Raw genomic sequence first — 20,709 nt, forward strand, 5'->3', positions numbered from 1 at the left:
ATATTTGTCATTGATTTAACCCACAATTGCCTACATATTTGATACACATTAAGGCCTTTATTTAGACTGGCTTTGACAAACAATAGATTGACTAGGATACATTGACTTTTCACCGCGTTATATTTGTTCCCAATTGGGAAAATGTAGTCCTATCAAAAAGCTTTTGTTTTCCTATTCATTTTTATAGGCTAACCATTGTGATTAATGATATTTAACATCATCTGCTTTTATGAATAAACAGGCATCAGGGTATCTGTAACGATTCTCGTTGGTGAAAGGAGAGGAGGACCAAAATGCAGCGTTGTAAGTGTTCGTCATATTTTAATTTCAAACTGAACACTACACAAAATAACAACGATAAGAAATACAAAACAGTTCTGTAAGGTGAACAGACACTAGACAGAAAATAAACACCCACAACCCATAGTGGGAAAACAGGCTACCTAAATATGATTCTCAATCAGAGACAACGATCGACAGCTGTCTCTGATTGAGAACCACACCCGGCAAACACAAAGAAATAGAAAACATAGAACATACGCTGAGACGTACTGGCGGCCAGATGGCTGGATGCCCACTCTAGCCCGGCCGAGTCGGGGTGCTGGAAGGTAGCGCGCCGGGCTGTGCACGCACACTGGAGACACTGTGCGCTCCACCGCATAACAAGGTGCCTGACCAGTACGACACTCGCCGCGGTAAGCACGGGGAGTTGGCTCAGGTCTCCAACCTGACTCAGCCACACCCCCGTGTGCCCCCCCCCCCAAAAAAAAAAAAAATTGGGGGGCTGCCTCTCGGGCTTCCTTGCCAGCCGTGTTCCCTCGTAACGCTGCCGCTCGGCTTTCGTCGCTGCCTCCGCCTTCCTCAATGCTTCCACCTGTTCCCATGGAAGGCGATCCCTTCCGGCCAGGATCTCCTCCCATGTCCAGGATCCTTTGCCGTTCAGGATGTCCTCCCATGTCTATTCCTCCTTTTTACCATGCTGCTTGGTCCGTTGGTGGTGGGAAGTTCTGTCACGGCCGTTAAAAGAAGAGGACCAAGGCGCAGTACATTTTCATTTTATTTGAAAAAGACTCCGAACAAAACAATAAACACTACAAAACAAACGTGAAGCTAAAGGCTATGTGCCATAAACAAAGTAAACTTCCCACAAAGATAGGTGGAAAAAAGGGATACCTAAGTATGGTTCTCAATCAGAGACAACGATAGACAGCTGTCCCTGATTGAGAACCCTACCAGGCCAAAACATAGAAATACAAATAATAGAATATAGAATACCCACCCCAACTCACACCCTGACCAAACCAAAGTAGAGACATAAAAAGGATCTCTAAGGTCAGGGCGTGACAGACATCTTGGTAATTACATTCATCGTCTCTAAGGAAACTATCTGGGGCAGACACTGGAAAATCGCCTCTGCTGCTTGTAAAAAAAACTACCAAATTAATGTCTGTGTCACCGCCAAGCTCTCAAATACCATGCCCGTTTCTCACTGTGAATGTCACTGCTATCCGGATTCCTTAGGACGTCCTTACCCTGAATACTAAACTATAACCCTTAACCTGTTCGGGATGGGGGCGCTGTTTAGACTATTTATGCTAATTTGGCTAATTTTTTAAACGGCTTCCCACAAAATCCTTGATCGTACAATATGCATATTATTATTATTATTGGATAGAAAACAGTCTATAGTTTCTATAGGAGTTGAAATTTTGTCTCTAAGTGGAACAGAGCCCATTCTACAGCAATTTCCCTGACATGGAGTCAGATTTGAGAAATGTTGGCCACTCTTCTGAAGTCATTTAAAAGGGCACTGTCGTTGCTATGACTATACGGACACTTCTTACGTCTTCCCCTGGATGCCTTTACGTGATGACGATTCCAACGGGGTCGATTGCGCGTTCACAGGCCCTACAAATGAAAAAACCCTGAAGCTAGTCATTCTTTGGGAGCTGCGTCATGAGCCTAGAGGACACCGGCGCGCACCTGTTCCAAGCGTTAGTTTAGCCTGTTATATTTCTCCGGTCATCTTTTCACTCGTTTTAGGAGTTAAAAACATCATAAGGTAGTTAATTTAAAGCGTTTTATAGCAATTTATATCCGTTTAGTGCGATTTTGGGACATTTATTTTTGCAACGATGTGAAAAGTTGGGCACGCTTTTCAGTTCATCCCGAACGCAGTTGACATTTCCACATGGCAAGAGGACAGCTTTCCACCAAAAGACGATTTCTCCCAAGAAAGGATCCTTTGCCCAAGATACTGATGGAAGAACAGCTCAAGGTAGGACATTTTTATTATGATAAATCGTGTTTCTGTCGAAACATTTTAGTGGCTTAGGACGCCATGTTTTTTGACGTAGCTTCGCTTGGCGCAAACTGTATTGAAAAGTAAGGATAAATTAAAAAATGTAATAACGCAATTGTATTAAGAATTAAATTGTCTATCAATCCCTGTCCACCCTATATTTTTTAGTCACGTTTATGAGTATTTATGTATAAGAGTAGATCACTGTCTAAGTGGCGCAAGGACATTTTCTGACCAGCTGAGCTACATTTCACATTGTCTAACCATGATTTTGGTGGCTAAATATAAACATTTTCGATCAAACTCTATATGGATTGTGTAATATGATGTTACAGGAGTGTCATCTGAAGAATTCTGAGAAGGTTAGTGAAAAAATTAATATATTTTTGGCGATGTTGACGTTATCGCCCACTTTGGCTAGAATCAATGCTGGGCTGCTATGTGCTATGTGCTATGCTAATATAACGATTTATTGTGTTTTCGCTGTAAGACACTTAGAAAATCTGAAATATTGTCTGTATTCACAGGATCTGTGTCTTTCGATTCGTGTATGCTGTGTATTTTTACGAAATGTTTGATGATTAGTAGTTAGGTAAACACGTTGCTCATTGTAATTATTCTAGTCCATTTGTGATGGTGGGTGCAATTGTAAACTAGCCATCTACCTGAAATATGCACTTTTTTCTAACAAAACCTATCCCATACCATAAATATGTTATCAGACTGTCATCTAATGAGTTTTTTTGTTGGTTAGGGGCTATAAATATCTTAGTTTAGCCGAATTAGTGATGGCTACTGGTGTTGGTGGACAAATAAAAGATGGTGGATTATGCTAATGTGTTTTTAGGTAATAGATGTACATCTTTACATATTGTGTCTTCCCTGTAAAACATTTTAAAAATCGGAAATGTTGACTGGATTCACAAGATCTGTGTCTTTCATTAGCTGTATTGGACTTTAATGTGTGAAAGTTAAATATTTAAAAAAAAAAATTGTTTTGAATTTCGCGGCACTGGTTTTTCAGTGGGGGGGGGGGGGTGTGCCGCTAGCGCCACGCTGATCCTAGACAGGTTAACTGACACTAAACTCAACCATTTTACATGTATACTTAATTGAGGTAGGGACATCCCAAGTATCCCAAATTTCCATCTGGGAAAGCCTATGAACTCCTCTATTTGACTGAAAGCCACGGACACAACTCTTATTGGTTGACTGGTGTAGGCTGCACACCTTATGACTTTCATTAACACGCAGGAGTCACGCAGATGTTAGTAAGGCGTTGGTATCACGACATGTTAGTTAACGTAACATGCGGGTGACATGCAGACGTTAGTAAGGCAGCCACACAGTGGTACAGTTTCCTGGGCTTAATTATGGCCCTTATCACCCCCCATAGAGACTCCTTCTGGGAGTGAATTGGACGCTAGCTCAAAAATCCAACATTAGAATGAATTACGTGAACAACAAGGACAACATTACTTATCATTTCCGAGATCTGAGATATTTTACTTGTTCTTTGTAATATCGTATGGTTTTGAAATCGTGACAATGCGTACTTTTGACGAAGATAAGCACTTTCTCGACTCAAACCCTGTCTTTTTACAAAGGATTTCGTGACGATTAGTTTAGCAACCGCGTGACCCGATTGGTTGACAGTCTGTTGGGTTGGCCGTTATACATTTCTACATTCATTGACTAATGAGATACCTATCTCCTTATTTCTTAAAGTATTTATGTTGAAGTGGGTCCCTAAAAGGTTAATCTCAAGGCTAAGGCTGGAGAAGCAAAATCTAGAAAATCTTTGTTTATGACAAGCACACCTAATTTATTTATGTTTTTTCACTATATGTTGGAGGCATCCCTATGGTTCAAATTATGTATACTCCTTGCACAATTAAATTAAGGGGCCAACTGCCTAGTCTAGTCCACTATCTCTCTCTCTCTCTCTCTCTCTCTCTCTCTGTGATTGAAATATGGGTGTGAAAGAAATGTTATATTTCCCCCCCACCTTGTTGAGAACCCCCCTGGGACACCCTCAAGGACCCATAGAGGACCCTGGACTCCGATTTGGGCCATAGTTGCAGTCTGTTAAGTCCATAAACAATCTGTTTTCAAATGTTAGGATATTAGGCCTACAGTGGCAAAGATACCTCCTGGAGAAAATATAGTGTGTATCTAGTCATAGAATATTTTTCAATATAGACTGAGTATGAATGAAACAGATTTGTAGGCTATAAGCTACAAACTTTGTTTACAAATAATATGAAGGGACAGTTTTTGACTATTCTGATTTGCCACTTTAGCAATGTCTAGATTTCATCAATAGGTGGTGCTCAAGTTCTATGATTTCATATACACTCTTCAAAATGGCTTTTCTCCAGGTTTTTCTCTCCATCCAGCTCCATTTGTATAGAAAAACAAAGATACAGCACTGTCTAACATAAGAATATTGAGATGTCTATTTTAGGAGCAGCAGAAGTAGTGCTGGTTTCTCACATGTGCCTGCATATTGCAGGGTGATGCACTATCATGATGGGATAGTGTCTGTTGGCAAATTCAGAGTCACTATCAATATTTAAGTAATATTGAGATAACATTTAAATGATTATCTGCATTGTCTTGGTCTGTTTTTGGGCTGTAGGCTTTCTGGAGTTCTCGCTTGCAGTGCAGAGAATGGTCTTTAACGTGGCATGGCTGATTTGATTTACAGTTTATAATGCATCAGTTAGACGAGGATGTTCAATTTATTCAGTCTTCAAGTAATTCCGACTGTCCTTCAGGGCTATCTGATAGAAGTGTGAATAACTACAGACTTCCCATATACATAGTGTTTATTTTGGTCCTAAATTGTAAGACCAACAAAAATAAAGGGGAAAGACTAAATACCAAGTTGTTATTGTGTGTCCTTCAACTTGGTCTATGTATCACATTGTATGATCATTGTTTTAGTGTCTGGATAAGAGCGTCTGCTAAATGACTTAAATGTAAATGTAAATGTAGTGATTTGTATGGTTTACTCAAGAGCCTTGATATGTCTGAATATAAGGCTCTGCATGGTTTACTCTAGAAGAGAAATGCAAAGAGAAAGGTCAGTCTTTATTTTCGGTTTATTATACATGGGTTATAAACATCACAAAATAGAAAATTGGGTGACATCTTGCAGGAGGACAAAAATAGCAACTTTAGATTTGTCAGGCTCTATCAATGGAAACATAACATGCTTGTTTCAGTGCTGTGTAGATGCATTAGGAGACATTCTGTATAATTTATGTTCAAGTGCAAAAGAAGCTAATAGCAGCTCAAAGCTCCAACTTATCATTACCAATATGTCCTGTTTAAATGTTAAGTTGCTCTTTTGTTTCTTCTTTTTATTTCATTTGTGTGTTCATTTTCAGGTATGAAATACATTGTGCGGAATAGGATATTAATAGATATTCTTCAACAAATGTGTTAGTTACAACATTTTTTCCTCAACCAAAAATAGTAGTACTAACATTTCATATATCTTTGAAAATAATATTCAATTTCCAAGCATTGAATGTCAGTTTATTATAACCATTGTCAGTCTTATGATGAGCATAATCAATATTAAAATACCTGAATATAAATAACGTGCTTTAAGCAAAATAAATGTTCATTTGCAATGTCAAGCAAATGCACCACATTAATTTACAGTCAAGAGTCAAGCCTTACAAAACAAATCCACACATTGCTTTCTGTCAAATGCATTTTCTACCGAAGGCCACTATCAAACAAGTTATCAAGCGTGTTACAATGAATTTAGCAGTGTAGAATCAGTACAAAATCTAAACAAAGTGATGAAAGAGGGTGCAATTCAAATGCCTAAAACAAAATCAACAACTGGGAAACTCAAGGGGTGAGAGGATTCAGAGCATAGATGTAGACACCTGATTTTTTATCCATATGTAGGCATAATGAAAGTATTATTATCAGCAGTGATATTAATAGTATTAACTAAGATTTCTACCCAGACCCTGGCACAACACAGCAATTTCAAGAGATTCTTAATATTCAAATTAGAATAACTTTCTGGATATATTGAAGCATCTGCAGAAATACAACGGTCAGTATTTGTTTTATATATTCCAGCTGCTGAGAAAAGCTTCAACAAGTAGAACACTAGTGGAGATTATGCTTTGAAGATTTAATCTAGTTTAGTTTAGAAATGCTCTTAATAGTAGTATTTTTATAGATCATTTTGAATTATTTGTGCTTGTTCCAACCCAGTTCATATGGTATCAACACAGACAGTACCTTGTCTAAACAGGGATTAAAACTAAATAATGACTTGAAAATACAGTATGACCATTTTACATGCAGATCATACTATTTCAGTGTAACAGGATCAAAACAACGCTACTTCAACCAAAAACTACAATGATAAAGTGTTACATTATAGTTTGTTTGTGTGTGCAACGTCAGTCAACCTTTCCTGCACATTGTTTGTATGAATCACTTCTAAATGATATCGAATTCTTAGTGATTAATATGCAAACATTACTTCTGGTAGTCTTATTAAAGGTATACTTCAGGATTTTGGCAATTAAGCCCTTTATCTACTTCCCCAGAGTCAGATGAACTCATGGATACCGTTTCTATGTCTCTGCATCCAGTTTGAAGGAAGTTAGAGGTAGTTTCGTGAGCCAATGCTAACTAGCGTTAGCACGATGAGTGGAAGTCTATGGTATCTACTAGCTTGCTGGCAGTTACCATAGACATCCAGTCATTGCGCTAACGCTAGTTAGTAATTGTGCTAGTTAGAGACATAAAATAGTATCCACGAGTTCATGTGATAATGGGGAAATAGATAAAGGGCTTCACTGCCAAAATCCTGAAGTATCCCTTTAACAATCTTCCTTTCTGATGTAAAATGCATGTGTATCTACAAACATCCATCATAAATATCTGTTAAATCATATGTATATACATGTACATATAGGTGACATCAGAGGTGCACAGGTCAGTACTATATAATATCATCCAGGAGATGGGGGGTGCCCACCCAGTCTAGCGTTCTGGGCTCAGAAGCAGCCATGATCATACACATGAACTGCTTCCCTGTTCTCTTATCTATGGGGTAAATGGTAGTGGGCGTGAATCTCTTGTTGCTCTCCACAAATTCACAGAGTTGACGGTATATTTTGGGATACTCATGACGCAGGAAGACTCCCCTGGTCCTGAGCTCACGTTGGATATTGATAAAGCAGATCTCTCTGGCTTTCATACCCTCCTTTCCCTCTTTGTCAATATCAGGTGTGCCTGGTGGCGGGGTGAGAATGAGTGTCTCCATGTCACTTTCCTTCCTGAAGACCTTTTTATCTGGGCTGGAGGAGGCCAACGAAATCTTTGCATGTTTTCGGACTGTTGGTGTTTGGACTCTTGGTGAGGGTCTGTTAGGCACTAGTTCACCAACAGCTATGGATACATTCAAGAGAAAACATTCATTGGGGTCATACTCATTGCCAGCCTGCTGCAGGTCCTTACAGTAATCCCCCAGGTTGTCCTTGAAGCTGTCCAGCTCTCTTAGAGACAGATATGTGGGGGACATGACAAGGCTCTCAAGGCCATCCTTCAGGAAGTTGTCAGCAGTCCCTGGGTTAGCAAAGCCCAGGAAAAGAATGCCTCTCCCTCTGGAAAGGTAGCCAGCTTTGGCAATGCGAGAGAAGGCTTTATGGATCTCAGAGTTCTCTCTGCAGTACTTCAGCATGTGCCTGCACACACTACTGATACGCCCATATAGACAGTTCTCTTTATGGCTGTCCCAGTCATCCCGACGGCAGTTCCGGGAGCAGTAGAAGGTGTAGCAACTATGACAGGATTTGAAGTAAAGACAGGCATTGAACAGGGTCTCTGTCCGCTTGCACTTCTTGTTGGCACACATCATGGTGTCATCGTCGTCTGTGCTCTGGTCTGGGGAGATCTCATCTGGACTCCTTTGTATGCTCTGTAAGCCATCACACCCACTGTCTGGGTCTTTGATGGTGTCAGGGCTGGTTTTAGTGGAGGCGATTGGTGAGCTCAGAGTTCCTAGACTCTCTAGGCCTCCTAGACTCTCTAGGCCTGAAGATATTAGCTTTCCTTTTTCATCATCCTCACTAATCAACTGTTTTAGTTGGTCCATTAGATCCTGACTAGGCCGCCTGCTGGTTGAGGGTTTGTAATCAGTGACAAGATCAGCTAGCAGCTCGTCCAGTTGCTCTAGGCTCTGCTGCAGTGAATAATCTTTGTGTTGTCTGTCTTTGGTCAGTTCCGCTGACTCAGATGGCTGCTCTTGATGATGAAGAACATTTAGAGTTGGCACCTTTTCACAATCCAGTGCATCCCAGGTGGCTGAACGCACATCTTGCTGTTTGTGGTTGCGTGCGCGTATGTCATTGTCGGTTATCGTGATCTCAGGAGTTACAAACCATAGCCCAGCCTTAGTGTTCCTTCCAGGATTGTTTGGACCTTTCTCTAAGGAGTTTTCAGAGAGGGACAGGGCAGCATAGCGCCTTGGTGAACTAGATAGATTGAGTATAACTGGCTTTGGTGTATCATTAGGAAACAGAGGATGTCTCCCCTGGTATAACAGATTATCATAGCTGCGTCCACACGGCACTGCTTGCTCCCTGTCATGACGAGGATAAAGAATATTGTCCCAGGACTTTGAGTGTTTTCTGACTTCTGCTCCCAGGCTGGTTGGCTCCACATGACTGTTTTCAAACCAGGGGGACATTACTGGCTCTTGTCTTACTCTCTGTGGTGTCAGCTGAGAGGACTGGTTGGAGTATCCAGATATACTTGAACGATACCAGTCATCTGCATAGGCCTGGGACATTTGTGTACGTCGACGGCCCTCCGTGTGATACGCCCTGTAAGGAATATACTGTTCTGCTGGGGGGTTGTACGGCTTGCTGTATAACATCCTGGAGCCATTAGACTGACAGGGATAGCCCCTGGGTTCTTCCCCATAGTATGCTCTTGCCTGTTGTGTTTGAGCAAAGTATGGCCCTACCTCGCTTGTGGAGTAAGGCCTGGTATAGACAGCCTGCAAAGGGTCTCTGCTGGACATGTGTTGCTCTGTGTAATATGGCCGGACTGGGTCAGTGTGAACCCAGCGAGTCCGTGGATCATGCATATACTGACCATTAAGAGTACTGCCTTGGCTGGTGAGGCTTGAATTATCATCCTGATAGTACGCTCTAGCAGAGAGGGGGACAGGGTATCTGGTCGGATCCTCAGTGTAGAAGAATTTAGTGGGTATATTGGGGTTTGAAAGAGTCCTCTGCTCCCTTGACAAGTATTCCCTTGGCATTATAGTGGAGGGCACCCTTCGCATGTCTACTGGCTGGATGTAGCTGGGGGGCCCGCAGGTAGTGTACTGATATGTTTGTCTATAATCGCCACTGTAACAGTCGTTTGGTGTGGGTGTCCGTACCTGCCGTGGCACAGACAGACCTCTGCTCTGACTGAAGTAGGAGTATCTCTGCCAGGGATGTTCAGTCCTCATGCTCTGAGACCTCCTGGCTGTGTGCTGCAGGACCGCTGCATCTGGCTTGATATCCACACGACACCTGACATGAGGAGTGATGGCTGGCTCATCCTGTTTGCTCTCCTCAGAGAAACAGTCTGAGACGTAGAGGGGAGAGTGTGGTTGCAGTTTTATAGGGTGTACTTCGTTCGAAAAAGCTTGGTTAGAGGAGTAAGAGTCCCGGTGTGGTTCAGATGTCCTTAGAGGGGGGTCTGGTACAGCCTGTGGAACATCTCGTCCTCTCCTGGTTACCGGTGGGGAGACTGACATAGGCACAGGGGTAAGGGTGGTCTTGACTCTGGGAGCACTTTTTGATCTTGTCCTCTTCTTTGAATCTGACCTCGTGGCCTGACTGGTTTTGTCTGGGTTGGCATGCTGTGGTGGGTGTAGTCTAGTGTTGAACAGATCAGGGGACGAGAAACGGAGGTGTCCTGGATGATCCAGGCCATTCCAGGTCACCTCTTTATGCACCCTCTGATGCTCAGTCCTCTTGTAAGGATACTCCATTGAGGCAGAAAAGGGCTGTGGGTCGTCCAATGACTCAAGGTAGTCAAAGCTACGGCAGTGTCTTTTGTTAATGGTTTCCGTGTGTCGCTCAGGTTTGTCAATCATTTGCGAGTCACATTGTTGGAAGGGGCTGAGCGAAATGGAGTGCCCAGTGATGGGATTTAGTTTGATGTCCCGATACAGAGTAGATACCAATATATCAGGGGGATCTGTGCGTGTCATCTTATAGGGACTCCTCCGATCTCCCCATTCAGATTGATTCAAGATCAATATGGCCTGAGAAAAGAAAGATATAAAAGCCTTTTATATCCATATTAAAACATACACACATTTTCTTTAAAAATGTAGAAGTGATTCTACACAGACATTAACATGTTATGATGACAGAGATTAACAACATAAATTATCAAATGATTATTTAACTTCTTGACGCTAGGGGTCAGTTTTTTTTAAATAACGTTCCCAAGGTAAACGGACTATTTCTCAGGTCCAGATCGTATAATATGCATATAATTTACAGTTTAGGATAGAAAACACTCCAAAGTTTCCAAAACTGTCAAAATATTGTCTGTGAGTATAACAAAACTTATTTTGCAGGCGAAAACCTGAGGAAATCTAACCCGGAAGTGATTCTTTTTTTTTTAATCTGTTTAATTTCCCGTCTTTCTTCCATTTAAAGGGGTATCAACCATATTCCTTTTCCAATGGCTTCCTCGGGCTGTGACCAGGCTTTAGACATAGTTTCAGGCTTTTAATTTGAAAAATTAGTGAGATTATTCAAAACTAGTCAGGTGTCCTTTGATTAGTTCCTGCGCGCGAGAGGGGTAGTTCTCCATTTTCTTTCTCTCTTTTATTGAATAGGTTACGGTCCAGTTGAAATATTATCGATTATGTATGTTAAAAACAACCTGAGGATTGATTATAAAAACATTTGACATGTTTTAACGAACATTACAGATACTTTTTGGAATTTTCGTCGAACGGAACGAGGCTGTAGTTTTCTGAACATAACGCGCAACCCAAATGGCGTTTTTTTGTTATAAAAGTAATACTTATCGAACAAAAATAACATTTATTGTGTAACTGGGAGTCTCGTGAGTGCAAACATCCGAAGATTATCAAAGGTAAGCGATTAATTTTATTGTTTTTCTGACTTTCGTGACCATGCTAATTTGGGGCTAGCTGTTCTAGCATTGATTGATACACTCACAAAAGCTTGGATTGCTTTCACTGTAAAGCATATTTTCAAAATCTGACACGATAGGTGGATTAACAACAAGCTAAACTGTGTTTTGTTATATTTCACTTGTGATTGCATGATTATAAATATTTTTAGTAATATTTTGCGCCCTGCAATTCAGCGGTTGTTTAGGAAAATCATCCCGCTAAAGGGATCCGTAGCACAGAGAGGTTAATTCAGCACTTGTATCTTCCATACTGTAGGCCTATTTCATTCTAGATCTAATGAAAAGAAGGAAAAGTTCACATCTAGTAAAGCGTCTTAAACTTGGAGCCTGTAATCTGTGGATTTTCACACAGCTTGAGAAGAAACAGATGAAGGATTTAATTGTATCATGCGCTTTTCTGTGCTTTTCTGCAGTGTGCCGCACAAGGTTGTTCTAATTTTAGGAGAGTTTTAGGAGAGTGGGAAATCTCGATTTTACTGCCCATCATATTGCCAAGATGCTTTACACAGCATCTAAATCTAAGATTAATATCTTGCACAAGATCAACACTTGAGAAACACAACACACTCTTAGAAAAAATTTGCTATCTAGAACCTAAAAGGGTTCTTCATCTGTCCCCATAGGAGAACCCTTTGAAGAACACTATTTGGATCCAGCTAGAACCCTTCGGTTCCAGGTAGAACCCTTTTGGGTTCCATGTAAAAGCCTTTCCACAGAGGATTTTACATGGAACCCAAAAGAGTTCTACCTGGAACAAAAAATGATTCTATCTGGAACCAAAAAAGTGTTCTCTTATGGGAACAACCGAAGAACCCCTTTGGAACCCTTTTTCTAAGAGTGTACTAATATAGGCAAGGCCCATAGATTGACATTTAAAAAGAGAGAAACAATTAAAGCAAGAAATACTGAAACTGTGGATGTTCCCCTCAAAAAAAGTACTGCATTTCTAAGAGGTAGTAAATTATCAGTATTGTATTGTAATGGCAAATTAGACGCAGTCTTAGTGGGATCTTACATACAAAGTCTGGTCATGAAAATAGTGCAAAACTGTATCTGTACAGATATCTGTATCTGTAATCATTCACTCTAGAGAAAAAGAGTCACTAAAACATAATTCAATGGTTTGTTTCAAGCACTTTAGGAATGATTGTGTAAGGATCCAAACCTACGGTAGCTTGCGAAAGTATTCACCCTGCTTGGCATTTTTCCAATTTTGCTGACTTACAACCTGGAATGAAGATTGATTTTTGGGAGGTTTGTATCATTTGATTTACACAACATGCCTACCACTTTGAAGATGCAAAATAATTTTTCTTGTGAAACAAGAAATAAGACAAAAAAACAGAAAACTTGAGCGTGCATAACTATTCACGCCCCCGAAAGTCAATACTTTGTAGAGCCACCTTTTGCAGCAATTACAGCTGCAAGTCTCTTGGGGTATGTCTCTATAAGCTTGGCACATCTAGCCACTGGGATATTTGCCCATTCTTCAAGGCAAAACTGCTCCAGCTCCTTCAAGTTGGATGGGTTCCGCTGGTATACAGCAATCTTTAAGTCATACCACAGATTCTTCATTGGATTGAGGTCTGGGCTTGACTAGGCCATTCCAAGACATTTAAATATTTCCCCTTAAACCACTTGAGTGTTGCTTTAGCAGTATGCTTAGGGTCATTGTCCTGCTGGAAGGTGAACCTCCGTCCCAGTCTCAAATCTCTAGAAGACTGAAACGGGTTTCCCTCAAGAATTTCCCTGTATTTAGCACCATCCATCATTCCTTCAATTCTGACCAGTTTCCCAGACCCTGCCGATGATAAACATACCCACAGTATGATGCTGCCACCACCATGCTTCACTGTGGGGATGATGTTCTCGGGGTGATGAGAGGTGTTGGGTTTGCGCCAGACATAGCGCTTTCCTTGATGGCCAAAAAGCAACATTTTAGTCTCGTCTAACCAGAGTACCCTCTTCCATATGTTTGGGGAGTCTCCCACATGACTTTTGGCAAACACCAAACGTGTTTGCTTATTTTTTTCTTTAAGCAATGGCTTTTTTCTGGCCACTCTTCCGTAAAGCGCAGCTCTGTGGAGTGTACAGCGTAAAGTGGTCCTATGGACAGATACTCCAATCTCTGCTGTGGAGCTTTGCAGCTCCTTCAGGGTTATCTTTGGTCTCTTTGTTGCGTCTCTGATTAATGCCCTCCTTGCCTGGGCCATGATTTTTGGTGGGCAGCCCTCTTTATTTAACTAATTATGTGACTTCTGAAGGTAATTGGTTGCACCAGATCTTATTTAGGGGCTTCATAGCAAAGGGGGTGAATACATATGCACGCACCACTTTTCAGTTTAAAAAATATATATATATAAAAAAATATATATTTAAGTTCTTTTTTTTCATTTCACTTCACTTCACCAATTTTGACTATTTTGTGTATGTCCATTACATGAAATCCAAATAAAAATACATTTAAATTTCAGGTTGTAATGCAACAAAATAGGAAAAATGCCAAGGGGGATGAATACTTTTGCAAGGCACTGTATATATGTAACAACCGACGCCGGAGATGACAAGCAGGTACGGGGAGTCAAAATGTATTCAGGAACAGACAGGTAACAAAACAGGAACAGCGTCAGCACACGGGTAAATAACGTTAAATGACAATTAATGCTGATGCAGAGAACAGAGCGGGGAACCAGAGAGATATAGTTGAGGTAATGACAGAGGTGATTGAGACCAGGTGAGTCTAATAATCGCTGAAGCGCATGACGGGGGGGTGGCAGGTGTGTGTAATGATGGTGGCAGGAGTGCGTAATGCTGGGGAGCCTGGTGCCTTTGAGCACCAAGGAGGGGGTGCGGGAGCAGGTGTGACAGTACCCCCCTCTAGGGGTGCCACCTGGCGTCCCACCTGGGCGAGTCTGACATGTCGGCTGAGGCACGGGCGCAGGACAAGCCGTCTGGGCGGAAACTCCCGACGAACCGGCAAAAGCATGGGAGCATGGCAAGCCGGCTGAGGCATAGGAGCCCGACGATCCGGCTGGGGCGTGAAAGCCTGTCGATCCCGCTGAGGCGTGGGAGCCCGATGATCCGGCGGAGGCGTAGCAGCCTGACGAGCTGGCTGGGGGTAAAAACCTGACGATCCGGCTGAGGCCCGATGTGGGATGGGCGGCTTCCGAGCCAACCGGGGCAAGAACCTCTAGCACCAGCTAGGGCGTGACAGCCCAACGAGCTGGTTCAGGCACCCCCTGTTCCATCGGCAGCACTCCCCGATGCTTCGTATGAAGGCTTCAGCATTCTGTAACAACTGATGCCGGAGATGAGAAGCAGATACGAAGAGTCAACATTTATTCAGGAACAGACAGGTAACAAAACAGGAACAGCGTCAGCACACAGGTAAACAACGACAAACAACAATTAATGCTGAAGAAGGGAACAGAGCGGGGAACCAGACAGATATAGGAGAGGTAATGACAGAGGTGATTGAGTCCAGGTGAGGCCAATAATCGCTGATGCACGTGACGGGGGAAGGCAGGTGTGCGTAATGATGGTGGCAGGAGTGCGTAATGCTGGGGAGCCTGGCGCCTTCGAGAGCCAGTGAGGGGGAGCGTGAGCAGTCGTGACATTATATACAAAAAGTATAATAGTGACTGGCAACTCCTCAGTAAATAAGTCCCTTTCCATTGATTGTAGACGACAGTCAATCCCCCCCCCAAAAAAAATAAAAAAAATAAAGGCTATGTAAGATGCCAATGGTTTGTTTTCAAGAGTCAAGATCACTGACTCTTTGTTTCACACAATAAATAGATTTTCAACAGAATAGATTCAGTGGAATAGTGGCTTTCAGTACACACAGAGTATTTCACTAGTACATAGCTTGCTATTCATATCTTAAACAACAATACATTGTAATAAACAAAGGGGTATAGTTGACCACTATTTATATGAAGAAATGGAATATAAATAATGTGTCTCTGTTTAAAACCAAGAATAAGGGTGTATCTGAGTATCCATGTTTCAAATAGTGCAAACATTTCAATATTTTTGCACATAGACCTTGCTTGTAATGCTTTTTCGTTTGACTTTTAAAGCATATTTTCATGACAGAGAGACAAACATAGAGGCTCCCTTGTTGGCTCTCGCCCATGAGCTAACCCTGAGATACCATCTGTTCATCCTGAGGAGAGAGGTCTGACCAAGCGTCTCCCCCGTCATGTCTCCACAACACACCTAAATATCATCTACACACAACCATCATAACCTTACCAGACCTACAGATACTATTAAATAATGTACCATGGTACAGTCACTGACTCATCTTGTAATTACAATTTTCAAAACAGATTTCAACATACAGCAAATATGTCCTTTTTAAATATTACACCATTGGGTCGGGTGTAACACAATTGGTAACTAACAAGCTGGTATCAAAATATTTAGAAATGTTTTGTTTGTGTCAACAATATAATTATTGGATTATTATTATGTTACTACTATTTTACAATGTTATTTCTAAGTAAATACACAGTAAATATTGTGGCAGACTGTAAGATGAAGCATTATCAAATATGTTTTGACAAGATAAATGTTTTTAATTATGGCTATTTATTTTTCATTACATTGGTCGCTGTCTAATTGATGGCCACCACTGAAATGCCACTGAAGCATGAATATTATTTAATCAATCTGGCATCTGTGTCAGCCATGCTACAAAAATAGCAAAGAGGATGGAATTGATTAATAATATACAATATTACTCAGAAAGTAGGTAAATTGACAACACTGACATTGAAGTGCAGACGTATGTGTGTTTGTGTGTGTGTGTGTGTGTACTATCATACCCTCTTTCCACCATCATGCAATCCATTATGCTATCGCCCAACAAAACAAAGTCGCCTGATTTGCTCTCATGCTGATAAAGGCATTGAATGTCCTTTTTAGAGGGTAAGTCATCAGTGACAGCATTTTTTATAAAAGGTCACAGAGGATGCAGATTTATGGCCTTGGTACTGTATGTCCTTTGGGTAAAGAAGGCTATTTATCCAGAGGCTAATAAAATAAGAAAACACACCTTTGAGCTGAACTATGGTGGATCTCTGGAATGTGTAACTTTTTGTCTCTTTTGATGTTGCTAAAATCCAGATATCTGAATTAACATTATATGGCTGAATCGTGATAGCCCTACTCTGTTTGCATTGTCTCATTTGAAAATTAGGAAATCATTGAAATCTGGAGAAAATAGCCATTTACCTGACAGTAATGTCTTCAGTATACAGAGTAGGCGACAGACATCGTTTATTTGGTTTGTGCATAGGCAATATAATACTTGTTCATGATTATGTAGGTCTATATCATCGATGGAAGAGAGACTTGAGTTAAAATAAAATATTTTGCCATAGGCTACAGAAGTGCATCAAGGGGCAAGCGGGACCACTTTCACTTTAACACTGTAAACTAGTACAAATAACATTGGCTACACTCACATACCACATGCCATGTCGCCTGGATACACTCAGCACACACTGAAACATTCAAATAGGCTAGTTTTCAATAGATGCTCGATGGGCCACAGTTATGCACTCTCTCTACGTGAAACGAATCCAACTTAACCTACATAGGCAACCTGTCCATGTCGCAAATTGTCAAATTCCCTCAAAACAATTGATAAGAAAGTAAACAGTTTATCCACTGAGACAACTGTTGGGAAAATGCATTGAAAAAAATTGGTCTAATATGCGCTATTGTAACAGTGTCGTGATTTGATCCGATGGCTGCATTTGAAAGGACAGTTATCATTTAGCTTTTCTATTTTCAAAGGTGTGATTTTGGCACACCAAGATCTGAAGCACACTTTGTCCTCGTTTATTGATGCGGCACGGCATTGCTGACCCAATGTATTTGAGCATCGAAGACATCATCCGAGGAGAGGTAATCGCATGCTCAAATAGACCAAAATGTTGTGGCCGTACTCAGAGGAAAAACGGAGAATTTTGAAACCCGTCCTTTCATTCCATCATCAAATGGGAGTGGATATCATCTTACCCTTCACGCCAATGATCCGCTTCCGTCATATATAGGCTACATGATCAATCCTTGGCTCCTGTTAGGTGCAGCTTTACTACATTTCTTATACAGTCTTTATAAAAATCATGCCATCTTCGCATTTAGTGCTCCATGTTATCGACAACACAGTTAACAGTGATTTAGTGCGCCCTCATAGTTTATCTGAAGCATTCGTAGCAATAAGGGGGTGTGTCTGAGTCTGCGCTTATGGGCTTTAAATGACGCGCTCGCGTGCATTAGCATGTGAGTTCGTATGCTTGCGTGCTGATGAGCGTTTATAAGGGACTTTGTCATGCTTATTAAATACATGTCTGTGAGGAGAATTGCATACTCTCTGTGTTCCTGAAAGTAGCTGCAGACACAAAAATGAAGGCTCATTTTGCATCACTGTTCATATTGGAAGATAATTCTCCAATCATTTTCGCTGAGATCTCACAGGTATCCTGTCAATGAAAATTAACTCTTCATTATTTGCTTATTAATGGCATGTTATTTATTAAACTGACATTATTTCCTCACCAAAATGTACTATGTGAGATGAGGCATGGCAGCATGTTCAAATGTACACCTAAAAGTTCTTCACTCATTTTGTCACATATGATTAACTCACAATAGTCTCTTGCACAACAGTAGAAAGGCTACTGATGATAAAATGGTGGATACATGTCAAAATTATTTGGGGCTCTTCAGTGAAGTAAAAAACAAGATAGCAAAGCAAAACCTCTGAAACAGTGACCTCTCATCAGCACAGGGTAATGACTCCAGCTCCCCGCACCTGCTCCTCAATCTCACCTAGACACAGTTTCTGCATTAGTTGAATTGATGATGGTGACAGCACAATGTGGGGCCCAAAGCAGTAGTCACCAGCTGCTGCAGTAAAACTGCTTACTAAAGCAGTCTCACACAGAGAGAGGAGAGATACACGGTACAGATAGTGCTCATGAAGATTGAAATGATGCCCTCTAAATCTCTTTGGACATATAACATACAGTACAGCACCAGACCAGTTTCCCATAGCAATAGAATAGAGAGCATTAACACTGTACTTGAATTTCTTCTCATGCCTGGGCTTACAGTTATATTGGCAGAGCAAAAACAACTCCTATTGGAGAGCCAGACTCCTCCATCTGTCTCATCCCACATGTATAGTACCAGTTAAAAGTTTGGACACACCTACTCATTCAAGGACTTTTCTTTATTTTTACTATTTTCTACATTGTAGAATAATAGTTAAGACATCTACACAACTAAATATATTTTAGATTTGAGATTCTTCAAAGTAGCCACCCTTTGCCTTGATGACAGCTTTGCACACTCTTGGCATTCTCTCAACCAGCTTCACCTGGAATGCTTTTCCAACAATATTGAAGTCGTTCCCACATATGCTGAGCACTTGTTGGCTGATTTTCCTTCACTCTGCGGTCCAACTCATCCCAAACCATCTCAACTGGGTTAAGGTTGAGTGAATGTGGAGGCCAGGTCATCTGATGCAGCAATCCATCACTGTCCTTCTTGATCAAATAGCCCTTACACAACCTGGAGGCGTGTTGGGTCATTGTCCTGTTGAAAAACAAATTATATTCCCACTAAGCGCAAACCAGATAGGATGGCATATCACTGCAGGATGCTGTGGTAGCCATGCTGGTTAAGTGTGCCTTGAATTCTAAATAAATCACTGACAGTGTCACCAGCAAAGCACCGCCACAACATCCCACCTCCTCCTCCATGCTTCACGGTGGGAACTACACATGCAGAGATCATCTGTTCACCTACTCTGCGTCTCACAAAGACATGGCGGTTGGAACCAAAAATTGCAAATTTAGACACATTAGACCAAAGGACAGATTTCCACCGGTTGAATGTCCATTGCTCTTGTTTCTTGGCCCAAGCAAGTCTCTTCTTATTATTGGTGTCCTTTGCATAAATTTAACCATGAAGGCCTGATTCACGTAGTCTCCTCTGAACAGTTGATGCTGAGATGTGTCTGTTACTTGAACTCTATGAATCTTTTATTTGTGCTGCAATTTCTGAGACTGGTAACTCTAATGACCTTATCCTCTGCAGCAGAGATAACTCTGGGTCTTCCTTTGCTGTGGCGGTCCTCACGAGAGCCAGTTTCATCATCATGGTTTTTGCGACTGCACTTGAAGAAACTTTAAAAGTTATTGACATTTTCCAGATTGACTGACCATGTCTTAAAGTAATGATGGACTGTCGTTTCTCTTTGCTTATTTGAGCTGTTCTTGCCATAACATGGACTTGGTCTTTTACCAAATGGGGCTATCTACTGTATACCACCCCTACCTTGCCACAACACAACTGATTGGCTCAAACGCATTAAGAAGGAAAGAAATTCCACAAATTAACTTTTAATAAGGCACACCTGTTAATTGAAATGCATTCCAGGTGACTACCTGATGAAGCTGGTTGAGAGAATGCCAAGAGTGTACAAAGCTGTCATCAAGGCTAAGGGTGGCTACTTTGAAGAATCTCAAATATAAAATATATTTTGATTTGTTTAAGACTTTTTTGGTTATTTCATGATTCCATATGTGTTATTTCATCGGTTTGATGTTTCACTATTATTCTACAATGTAGTAAAAAAAATTGTACAACTAAAGAAAAACCTTGGAATGAGTAGGTGTGTCCAAACTTTTTACTGGTACTGTATAAGATATGATTTAGAATGATAGCACTGAGAATCTCACTCTGTGATGTGTTTTAGCATCCAATATCCCTGAGAGTGGGATCTAACAGCGCATGGTTGACTCACCTTCTCCTGCCCCACACTCTGGCATCAGATACTGTCAGCTGTTTGTTAGTAGGCATTAATATCTGTCAGCTGTGATGGCAGGTGTCTCTGCCTCTTCAGAGGCCCTTGGGGGAGGAAATCAATGTCCTTGTGTTGATTGGAGCCCCCTGCCAAAGGGATCAATCAGACTAACACCATATAGTAGCAAAATGGAACCGCAAACAAAGCTTGACTTCTGCCCTCTGTCTGTAAACTGGGTCTTGACTTGACTACTTTCAATGTATACTCTCCAAAGAGCCATATTGCCAAAGTCATCGAGGAAACCTTTGTAAAAGTCTCTGAGTTGATTATGTGCTCCTGGTGGATGAGTGGCCCC

The 20,709-nt window shown here is 41.3% G+C and overlaps 1 protein-coding gene across 1 annotated transcript; it reads right to left on the bottom strand.

The window, feature by feature from the left end:
• Positions 1 to 5,391: 5,391 nt before the first annotated feature.
• On the bottom strand, positions 5,392 to 17,774 carry LOC129853506 (apical junction component 1 homolog). The gene is made up of 2 exons (XM_055919632.1): positions 17,561 to 17,774; positions 5,392 to 10,616 (listed from the first exon to the last, which is right to left on the bottom strand). The coding sequence occupies exon 2, from the start codon at positions 10,560 to 10,562 to the stop codon at positions 7,290 to 7,292; it is 3,273 nt and encodes a 1,090-aa protein (XP_055775607.1). The 5' UTR covers positions 10,563 to 10,616; positions 17,561 to 17,774; the 3' UTR covers positions 5,392 to 7,289.
• Between the last annotated feature and the right edge of the window lie 2,935 nt (positions 17,775 to 20,709).

This window comes from Salvelinus fontinalis, chromosome 4 (genome assembly GCF_029448725.1).
Source record: "Salvelinus fontinalis isolate EN_2023a chromosome 4, ASM2944872v1, whole genome shotgun sequence".
Classification (NCBI taxonomy): domain Eukaryota; kingdom Metazoa; phylum Chordata; class Actinopteri; order Salmoniformes; family Salmonidae; genus Salvelinus; species Salvelinus fontinalis.